The 11,600-nt window shown below is 44.1% G+C and overlaps 1 protein-coding gene and 1 long non-coding RNA gene across 2 annotated transcripts in view; one reads left to right on the top strand and one right to left on the bottom strand.

The window, feature by feature from the left end:
* The window catches only part of TSPAN13 (tetraspanin 13), a 24,420-nt gene extending 23,622 nt beyond the window's left edge, over positions 1-798 (bottom strand). Inside the window, exon 1 of the mRNA XM_019534173.1 lies at positions 641-798. Coding sequence (XP_019389718.1) covers positions 641-703 — 63 coding nt within the window. The 5' untranslated portion in view covers positions 704-798. The remainder of the gene's footprint in view (positions 1-640) is intronic.
* Positions 799-840: 42 nt separating this feature from the next.
* Positions 841-7,725, top strand: LOC109309432. Its single transcript, XR_002100910.1, has 3 exons — positions 841-959; positions 4,819-4,951; positions 6,178-7,725. It is a non-coding gene; the product is annotated as an uncharacterized LOC109309432 (long non-coding RNA).
* The last annotated feature ends 3,875 nt before the right edge of the window (positions 7,726-11,600 follow it).

Genomic DNA, 11,600 nt, shown 5'->3' with positions numbered 1-11,600 from the left:
GGCGCCTTGAAATCCTCTCAAGGGTGCCGCGACGTAGCGCTGTGAGGGGCACAACCCTGACTCCCAGGACAAACCCAGAGGTTTCCAACAGGAATGCAGAGAGGTTTCCGAGTTCTTTGTGCTGGAACAAAACTGCCCCGGGATGTTTTCAAGAGGTGAAAAGCGAAGGGAAAGCTGCCTTTCTGCGAGGGCTGCCTCCAGCTTCGAAAAAAAAAAGGTTGAGAACCATTGATTTAGGGAGCAGAAACCAATGGGGGGAAATCCAGCGTGTCAGGAGCCCTGGCCCCCGAGGAGCACAATGAGCAACAGCCCGGCAGAGCCCGAGGCGGAGTTTGATCGGGAAGGAGACGGACACGTCTCGGCGCTCGGCAGCCAGAGGAGACAGCAGGGGCCCTTTTCTCATCTACTCCACCAGCAGCCCGGTGCCGTGGGACAGCGCCCGGATCCAGCGCACAGGCGGGCGGGCTGCCCGGCCCGGCCCCACGCCCTGCGCGGCTGGAGCGCGGCCGCCCGGCCCCGCCACCTGCCGCACAGCGCCATGCCCGCCAGCTGCGGGCTCCCAGCGCTGCGTGCTGGATGCCGCCGGGCGCGGGAACGGGGGAAGGGGAGGACAAAGCCGCCCCCCGCGCCCACGACTCACCGTGTAGAGCAGGTTGAGGGCGCACAGGCAATTCTTGGAGCAGGTGAAGCCCCCGCAGACCATGGCGCCGGCAGCGCGCGGGTCCGGGCAGCCGAGGTGGGGCGGGCCCGCGCGGAGCCGGAGCCGGAGCCGGAGCCGGAGCAGATGGAAGGGCGGTGGACCTGGACCTGGACCTGGACCTGGACCTGGATCTGGATCCCGATCCCGATCCCGCAGCGCGCCGGGGACACACGAGCCTCCCGGATGGAACGATGGAACCACGGAGGGGCCGGGCTAGCAGCAGGCGCGCGCGCTGATTGGCCGCCCTCGGACACCAAAGGTAGGAATATGCAAACGAATGGAACGCTGACATCCCTCCGCCTCAGCTGGGATCCGGGAGGGGGAGGGGCGGCGGCGCCCGGCCCGCGCAGGTGAGCAGCGGCGGGAGCCGGAGCCGAGGCCCTGGGGTTGCTCGGGCGCCCTCTGCCCTCCGTCGGCATCCAGGCCGGGACACGGCCTGTGAATCCGGGCGACAAACGCCGAGCTCGCACCAAGCCGGCTACGCGGGCGCGGCTCGACGCCTGAGGCCCCTCGAGAAGTGGGGCTGGAAGGGAGCTCCTCCACCCCCCAGGCTGAGGCAGGGGCATCCTTGCTCTAACCCAATGTTCCCCAACCTTTTCCAGCCCGAGGCCTGCCTACATTAATAAAAACTTTCCGCAGTGCACCTGCTAAGGCATTCCCCACCCTCATACCATACTGTAGGTCATTGGCCTGGGACAATTCCACCACACACCTGTTCATTTCTGAGGGCCTGCCTTTGTGCCACAGCACCCTGGTTGGGAAACACTGCCCCAACCTCTTCCTAAAGCGACTGCAGCCCCTGATGCAGCACAAGCCCCAGATGCCCCAACCTGCCCCCAGGGCAGCAGGGACCCCCGGAGATCACCTAGTTCACCCCCTGCCTGAGGCAGGGTCAGCCCTATCCAAACCATCCCATACAAGCATGATCTAACTTGGCATCAGACTGCCAGCAACCCTGATGCAGCACACGCCAGAGACCCTAACCTGCTGCCAGCGAAGCAGGGGACCCAGGCAGCCAAACTCCTGTTTCTTTGTCCATGTAAGCATAGCCTATGCTTACCTGGCAAGGGAAACACTGTGGCCACGGAGGCGGTCTTTGTAGCCGCACCAGGGAAGACCGCTCACCTGGCACGGGAATAGTACCTGCCAAGGTAATGTATAGTGAACCTCCCACTTAGCTATGGAGTTGGGAAGGTCTTGGCTTTAAGCCCACTCATGGAAATGAAAGGCTTCTCCCTGGCTTACCCCTGGGGCCTTACGGCTGAGGGCAAGCAAAACTAGGGGGCATGCAAACCCCAAGCCTCCAGGCTTGGGCCTGCAAGTAGGATGCCCACCAAAGGTTTTGGGACCATCTGAAACCCCAGATGGGGGTGGAGAACGTTTCCTGGTAGTAGGCCCACTTCTGGTTCTGGACTGACTCTTGGATTTGGAATTTGTTTTGGCTAATTTGGCTTGGAATACAGAACATCATTTTTTTTTAAAGTTTGCTCAAAAGGTCTGGGTCGAGGGCTGCAATCCCCGCTACAGAGGAAGACCAAACCCCAGCAGGCCGTACCAGTCTGAACCACGGGGTAAAATTCCCTCCTGACCCCAAATATGGCCATCGGTCTGACCCTGAGGGAGAGGTAAGACTTTCTATCCTATAATTAACAAATGCTTGGGTAGGGGGGTCATACCTCCTGCTACAGAGGAAGGCAAAACCCCACAGTCCATACCAATCTGAACCATGTGGTAAAATTCATTCCTGACCCCAAATATGGGGATCAGTCTGATCCTGAGCAGGAGGGCGAGACCCTGTAACCAGGAACCTCCACCTTGAAGTCCCAGCAGGAACACTGACACACCTAGTCAAAATCTCCAGCACCTCTGAGGAAGGCTTAAAATACACACACCCCTGACACATGCAGCAGGAACTCCAAAGGCATTTTATTCTGTGTAGTTTGGCTGGGATTTGTCTGTCTGAGGAAAGCTAAAGCAGGCTAATATGTGCACATGAACAAAAAGCAAACATTTAACAATTCATAGTCTTGTTTTCCAGAAGTCTGAAGCAGGAGTTACTAAATATTTCCACCTGATTCTAGGACATCAAAACCCAAGTGAAGAATCTGCGCTCCATTAGGTTGCTGGCAGTTGTATCCTCTGCTCAGATTATCTTTTCCCATCTCTTTCACATCACCATTACTTCGCACAAGATGCTTAGGGCAGTGGTATCCAACTTTTTCCATCCAGGTCTGTTTGCCAGTCACAGCTGGTATGTGGGGCCAATCTGGCATTCTGTGTTGGCCCAACTGTGCACAGGAACAGCCTGGCCAGGGGCCGATCCAGCCACGCAGGAACAGCCTAGCTAGGCCCCAAACCCTGACTACTTCACTGGGTCCTTCCTGGACATTGCCATGTGGCTGCATCAAGCCCTGACTCAATCCAAATGCACAGGAACAGGGCCCAATCCCTCCAGCTGGAACCAGTCCAGCAATGTGGGGCTTGGAAATTTGGCAGCTCGGGAGCAACAGCAGTGTTAATTGTCACTGCCCCACCACCTCCAAATTTCCATATCAGGCCCACAGACTAAAGGTTAAGCATCCCCTGGGTTAGAGAACATGGTGGCTTCACACAATATATATATATTTAATGTCCTGCTCCTGCAGCATGATGTCTTAGTGTACAGCTTTGTCCTCAGATATCTCTGAAGATTAGTGAGGGTTCTCACGAGAGTATAGGGTACAGAAAGGTACTTTTATTATGGAATTGGGATGTAACTAATTCTCACAGCACTTTCTGGTGTGTAAGCTTGTTGCTTTATCTACTTACTTATTCTCTTTCAGTAAGAAGAGATAATGAAATTAAACCACTCTTAGGAAGCTTCTCTGCAGATGCACCAGATGTACTGATAGCTATATAATGGGCAACATATTCATCCTTTTGTGAGTGGCGGATAATGGTTAACTTTTATTTATTCTCAACATCTGGGGATTTTTTTCTAGGACACAAATAGTCTTCTTTACAATTAAAACTGTTGAAATGATAGTAACTGCACAGGTTGGTCCTTCCTTCCACATTAAAATGGCCTGGGTTTTTTGTGGTTGTTTACACGTACTTCGTGTATATACACCTCTATAACTGGAAGGAAAACTTAATTATCTAGAAACAGGCAAGTTATTTTTTAAGGGAATTGTACAGCTCCAGCATTAACTAACAGTCCAGGCAAGTTTTTCTTCTGCCTGAGAGTTAAATAGAATGAAACACCTGCTGCTGAGTGTAGCGGTTTAATATTCCGAGGTCCTGTTCTTACAATCATTTACACACAACTTCATTACACTTGAAATCAATGGAACTGCTAACAGAAATACATTTAAACATGTACATGAATGTTGCAGGATGGGGGCCCAAGAAACTCTCTTATTTTCCTTCTGGACTTCGAAAGAGATAGTAAGGAATCATATACTCTGTAGTCTACCATGCTAACTATTCCGTCATCCCCAAGTATTGGAGAAAACTTGTGAAGATCAGTTCCACATAAACTGAGAAAATTACATCTAGCATCTAATAAATTCATAACAATTACTAGCAACTTGTCAACAAAGCAGTCAGAAAAGGATCTCCAAAAGCATTTTGTTGTATATAGTTTGGCTGGGCTCTGTCTGGCTGAGGAAGGCTACAGCAGGCTAATAATCCCAGCCAGCAGTGAGACAAAGAGTCTGAACAGCAGCCGGTTTTGTCTTTCCTGATCTGTCGCTGTGGTCTATTCTCTTTGCATTTTTTTCCATGCTCTTTGATATTTTGCCACACTTGTGCAATTAAATACAGAGCACGTTTTTCTCCTGCCAAAATGACAATCCCCCATTTTCAAACTGCTGGATAGTTATCCATGGAGCTGTCAATCAGGCATCGTATTAACTTCTAACAAGATTTGTGATACAAATTAAATCTAAAGATTTAACAGCTGCAAAAGTTGTTTTATTATTATAATTGTTGCTAGTATGTTTTTAAACTTAGGGGAAGTGAGACAATTCATAGTGTATAATACTTGTAAGGAGACAAGATAAATGACTAACAAACCTGACTTGATTTTGAATTCATTTAGTCTTCGGTGAACTTATACTTGTGTACTATATTTACAGGTCTACTTCTACTATTTTGGCTCAAGGCAAGACCCAAAGGAAACCGCTCCTGTGTAAAACCACTGATCTAAAACAAATGATGCCAGCTTCACATTAGGTCTGAATTGGGCTACTAAATCTCAGATCCTCAGAGGTAATTAGTTGCCTGACTCCCACTGGGTGGTAGCCACCTATAAACTAATTGATAGCTTTTTCTATGCTTGTCACAGATCAGTCCCACAACAATCTCTCACATGGATTATATAACATTGTATGTAAAAATGTCACTCAAGTATTGCCAGTGTTCAGAAATGATGCTATATTTCATTCTGTATAATTGCTTTCCAAGCATTAGTGTGTAACCTGCCATTCCAAATATAAAATCGGTTTATCCACTGTAGAAAGATAACTAGCAATTGTTAGAATGTTAGCTCATGTTTTGAAATTATTTTCAGCATAGCTTTAGACTGTAGTCGTACAAAAGATTAGGCTTATTTTGTAGACTTTGTTGGATAAAAAGCAGAAACTTTAAAGTGTTTTTGTTGGACACATGCAAATGCAGATATATAAAGTTACTGTAGCATTGTTCCCTTTGTCATTATCACTGAATTATTCAAAAACATTGTCCACTGCTCTTAGAAGATCTCTTTCACTGTTAATAATTAAGAAGGTGCCTCAACTTTCATTAATTAATCGCATGAAGGCTTGATTCAGTAATGAGTACCACTCAGAAGTTTTTGAAACATTTTTGGATTGAGCCCTTAAACATATAACAATCATGGAAGCTGCTTTTTCAATATAAATACTTCCCAAGATGGCTGTTCTAATGTCACTTGTACTCACGCCTTCTATGGGTATGCATAGCTCCATTTAAGTAAACGGAGCTGTGGCAGTTCAACCTTGCTAAAGGCTGGATATTCATCCCTTCCAGCTCTATTCATAAGCTACACTACCAAGCTCCTACTGGGACAATCTTGTAACCTGATTTAGACTAGCACAGTTAAATATTTGTCTCCTGGGGTACAAACTATGCAAGAGCTATGCTAGCTACAGCAATATGAATGGGCAAAAAAAATTGTCTCTATATTGTCAGTCAAAATTATGCTAATGACCCATATTCACACATGAATCTAGCTAATACATTGAGACACTTAACGTGAACTAAGTTGTCTTTTGTGAATTAATAGTTGTAAAATGATAAAAAAAAAACCCCAGTCTTTCCTTAGATTTAGTGGCAGGGGTTCTTCTTTTCAGTTTTTTTAAGTGGTTGGGGTTTTTTTTGTTGTTGTTTTGTTTTGGGGGGAGGGTTAGGCTTAGTGTCTATAAATACCTGCGCTAGTTGATGAGCCTGTACCTCACTCTTCTCCTTTGTCTTTCCAGAGGACAAGTTCTGCATTCAGTTACAGTCAGTCCGGTTCTGTTGCCTTAATTTTCAGTGCTGCAATCAAGAGCAGAACCTGGCCTTTTCTTCTTGCACTCTGATATATCCTTTGTTCCCAGGTTGCCTTTGGAGCCTTTCAACAGCATCCCTGGCAGTTGAAGAAGCCATGAACAGAATGAACCAGCTGTACTTCCATAGGAAAGTGCAGCAACATGAACACACAGGCTGGTGCCTTGTAATTCTGCTTTGCCTGTGGGTATCCTTGAGAGCACTGTATTTACTAGGAAGTAGTGTGAAAACTCTGTGGAAAGAGTATAACTGCCAAATTAGCATGACTGGTGGCCAGTACACATTTTATAATTCAAACAGGCTATGAATAAAAAGTTCTTATCATTTATCATTAATTTTTATATATAGACTATCTTAAGGGTTGTAAATTAAGAAGTTTTTTTTTTTTTTAAATGGACCATACTCGGAGACCCTCAGAACAGGAAAAGGCTGTAAACTCGGATTTAAAATGAGGAAAATGCCCATTGCTTTAAAGCAGCCTATGCTTCCATACTACGTTGTAAAGCTCATGGTACAAGTTTTAAATCTATGTAGCACCAATATTTTACAAATGGTATAAATATAAACTTAAACACACAGTTTATATTTGCATGACTGTTGTGCCTTACATGAAATACATGAAAGCACTTTTAATGTCAAATTTTATATAGAAACTCGCCCTTTTTACTTTACGCATTTCACAGCATGTTGCATTTCTAGCTCTAGTCTTTACTTAGCATAATACTCGTTTGTATAGGAATCCTACCCGACAACAAGGGAAAAAAATAATAGAGATCAGAAGAAGTTAGCAGATGCTCTCAAGTGGCACCAAAATTATTTTTAAAATTATTTGTTTAAAGATTTGCTGGTTTTCAAGTTGACTTTAAAGCCTAAGGTGTTTTTGTTTTGTTTTGTTGCTGAGGCTGACAAGAAACAAATATAATAAATAAGTCTTAATAAGGTCAATTGTGTTGGAAACAAGTTAAGTCTGGACTGCTTGTTGTCCTGACAACCTTCTGATAAGTATCCTGATGTGCTAATAAATACTGAAGCTAACATTCAAGTTAACTCCATAAAGATTTTCGATTCAGCCAAAAGGTACCTCATATTCTTTCAGTTATTTTTTTTATGTCTCTCTCATTTTGGCTTGTTCTAAGCATGAACAACATGGGTTCTCTATACTCAGAAGCAAAAGTACAAATGAGAGTGGTAAAATCAATGATTTTATAGTCCCACTTCATCCCTGTGGCTATGATGATGCAGCTGCCGGAAGATTTCTCATTTCCATCAGCATTTGTAAAAATGCCCATAAGATTGTTTACTGCAAGTATGACCTAAAAAAAACAAGCTGAATATCTGCCGTCTGTCCGAATTGAGCTGTATGTTCTCCATGTGGTTGGGATTTTTCTCAGTTTTAATTTTGGGTGCCAGTATACGCTGTATATAAGGGGTAGATTCTCAGCTCTTATGCATTAGAATAAATGCACACATTTACCACACCTGTACATGGATGTCACTGATGTTTCTGCCATTTGATGCTATTTAATTATAATTAAAATGTATTACTAAACATAGATAGTCACTTGAACTTGTCAACAATGGTATATTATTCTAACCATTTGCATATAATGAATTTGCCTTCTGGAGCAAAAGAACTGATCTGTGGAGGAAAGTAGTAGCATTCCAAGCCTATTCCCACTCTTGTGGCCACTGATAGCACAAGAAGAAAGAGAAGGAGGGGCAGCTGGACACTGCCCATGGATGGCATTGTTCATTTTGCATTCCAGGGTTTTGGACATTTGTGTACATTATGCTCAGATACCAAAGGAATAAGTGTGTTAGAGGAGCCCAAATAAGGACTGTGTTGTACAGGACACTTAGCACATGTTTTATTTAGATGATAGTATGCATTACTGTGCTGTATTCAAAGTTAGAATGTGTTTGAGCAGTTGCATGCTAATGCTTACTACAATCTCTAAGTGTAACATGAGTCATGGTGCAGGACTGCACCAGAGCCAGTTCAAAACTCCAGTGCAGTGCAGAGCCTGGAACTGACAATTAGCTGACTGTCCAGCACCACACTGGAGTCTATCATCAGTGCCAATTGGCAGTTCTGGCACTGCTCCAGAGCCAATTGTCAGTCCCAACCCTAGTGCTACACTAAAGCCAGTTCAAGACTCCAGTACAGTGTGGAGGTTGGGACCAACAATCACCTGATTTTTCAGTCTTGGCTGTAATGCCACACCAGAGCCAATTATTGATCCCAACCCCAGGACCGCACAGAGCGGTTCAAGACTCCAGTGCAGTACCCAAGTTGGGACTGACAACCAGCAAGCTGTGCTGGCATTATATCCATGGAGCTGTTAGATGATAATTGAACATATGTTACTGAATACAGTCTGGAGATACTCTTCCCCTGATAAGTCCTAACTTTGTTACAGTGTGATCACATTTAGCACAATACAATCATACTCCGCATATATGTTATTGCTTGAACATGCAGATGCTTGCATTTTATTGTAGTTAACATGTATAAGTAAAATGAGTGACAAAAGGCCATAAGAGTGACTGGTGATTCTACGCTAGAAAAGAAAATGTGTTTTTGTTATTAAAGTTAAAACTTTGTTGAAGAGATGGAAAAGAACACACAGAAAACAAGCTCTATTTGTTTGTGATAGAGTGGGGAAAATATGTATAGATTCATATTTCACAGAGTAATACTTTTAGATTGGATAGATCAGAAACTTGCTTACCAGAAGGCAAAGTGACATGCTAGCTATATGACCTGAACATTTATCAGATTTGTATAAGGACTCTGGCAAATGATTAAAGATGACTACTAATAAAATAACAGGTGGCTCATCCTTTACTTACAGGAATGTAACATGCTGAAAACATATTAGTGTCCTTTTACAAAACTTTCTTGCTGAAATTGAGGCAGCCAACTGCTCTTGAGTTAAATATGGACAGATAAATTGGTGACGAAAATCTCTCTAGAATTGAGGCTTTCTTCGCATTTGAATGGCTAAAAACAGGAGAGTAAAGGAGTTGTTCGGAACTGAGCCACTGAATTTTGAAAGTTAAATTGGCTTCTTAATCTGACAGAAGTCCTCTCCAGCTGTGCAGGGGAAAGAGTAAAAGTAACAGTTTTCTGCAAAGACAACAGAAGAATTTCTAGTGCCTAATTATGCACACACATGTCCACACACACATATATCTCCCCACTTTTCTTGAATTTTCCAGTACTTACTGCTTTTCAGACAAAAGGCAGAGTAGGCAACATTGTCCCAGTTATCTAGAAAGTCTGTTATTTTTGTAGGTAGGTAGAAAGTGAGAAAAACTCTGCCATCACTTACCTGTTGGCTTAATAACACTGTCTTGCATTTCACAAGTATGGCTTGAGGGAAATGAAAAAAAGAAGCCAATATTATTTTTGTAGTATGCAGGGAAGAGTTCTTAGGATTTTGTTAAACTCTTATCTGAATATCAAAATTGCCTTTAGACAGGTTCAAAATCCACCTTGAATAGAGCAGAGAGAGGATTAAGATAAGGACAGTCCATTTCACCCAGAATACTACAATGCAGACAAAGGACACTTAAAGGAACAGTGTTAAATACTGTATTTTTAAAAATCTTTTTAAACAAACTTCTTGTCCAAGTCACTGACAGGAGAACAAAATCACAGGATTCTATTTCGTTTAGGCCAGGATTTAGCGTTATGTTGTAATAAATAATTGGGTTTTATGTCTCGCCCTTTATATATAATAGGTGAATCAGGATTCTTCTGTTCCAAGGCAGATAGCTCTCCCAGGTCTCTCTGGAGGGGCCAGCACCTGATTTGAAATCAATATAGTGCAATCCTTTGGATCCTGAGGTTTGGCATTTGACTCCTGGTTCTTACTTTGATTCCTGTCTAATGATTTTTGACCTAACTCCTTGCAGACCCCTAGCGATGGGTTGTTTCTATCTATTGAGCGCAGACTGCTGAAGTCCACATGGAAAGGGAATGAGAAGACCAGTTACGGTCAGTACTGTATACCAATACCTCTCTCTCACATTGCTGCTTTTTTCCAGTGTTGGCTTTCATTCTTTTTAAAAAGTAAACCTCCAGATACTATTCTATGCAAAAAGGGGGTGTGTGTGTGTGTGGGGGGGGAACCCTTGGAAAATATGTCCAGAGTATAGCCAATGTAGCAATGTCTCTTTTAGGTTCTCTGAAAACCGAGACAATGGTTCTGACAAGTATAACACCCACTCCCCACCCCTTTCATTTTGATTAGCTGTTATGCACATACAAACAAGATCATATCCAGAGAGGATGTATTGGCACAACTGCAAGGTAGGGAAGCCCTGCACTTGTGGCTGTTCTACACTCGGAATGGGATCTACCTAGAGCCCCTAATTTCTTGTACCTCAAGGGCTGAGAGGGTAAGCACTGCCCCCTCCACTTGTCCCTTCCTTTCCCTTGTAGCTAAATTCAGAGGTGAGTAGGCGGGAGGGGAGCTCACTGCACATGCTGGGCCCAGCCGAAGTAAAGGGAACCACACCCCCCACAATCCATTCCTAGGTCCACTATTTCATAAATGATATTTTTTATATCATTGCTAATGTTAATTTCATCATTCGCTGATGCACATGAGATAGAGGAAGGATAATATTAAGAAAGCTTGCTCAACTTGAACGACAGGACATTTTAGTAACATGAAGAGGTGCATTTGGGAGAAGCCACCACTCTCTCCCACTATGAAAAATGAACAAGGCCTCTGTAAATGGCATTAAACACATTTTGAACATGTACATGGTAGTAGCTTTATTTTGTGCTACTACTTGGTCTTTTTTTCCTCCAGTTCAAACCCATGTTCAGGGAGGCAGCTTTTGGGATATTTCCAGCATCAAATAAAAGAAGTTTTGCATTGAAGTTTATTATTTAGCAATGAAGTTTATTTATTATAAACAAGAAAGATTTTTTCATCTCCTTGGCTGCCTCGGACATCGGACACCTCAAGGGACGAAGGCAACTTAATCTGTACATCACAGAGCAACACTCTCACAAAAGGACTTTCAGATTCCCAAGGGAATACACTTCCAGCTTGTACCTCCCCTGTGTAATATGCAGTTTATTTTTTGCCTAGGAGGAGTTTTACAGTCTTTGACTTCTCCTCAGCCTGATGAAGGGTGTGTGTGCCCAAAAGCTTGCAAAGAAATAAAAAATTTTGCTACTATTTAGTTGGTCTATCACCTCTGAACCAAGAGCTTTGAGTATCTGTCTTTTCTCAGACTGACTGTGAGGGCGTGGGGCCTAGGAGCGGCCGTGAACTCCCTAGCGCCCCCTACCGTCACGTTAGGGTGGACTAGGCACCCTCGAATCCTCGCC

Source organism: Crocodylus porosus, unplaced genomic scaffold, assembly GCF_001723895.1.
Source record: "Crocodylus porosus isolate Cpor-Errol unplaced genomic scaffold, CroPor_comp1, whole genome shotgun sequence".
NCBI classification, from domain to species: domain Eukaryota; kingdom Metazoa; phylum Chordata; order Crocodylia; family Crocodylidae; genus Crocodylus; species Crocodylus porosus.
The sequence above is the reverse complement of the archived record's forward strand: the minus strand, read 5'-3'. Positions and strand labels throughout refer to the sequence as shown.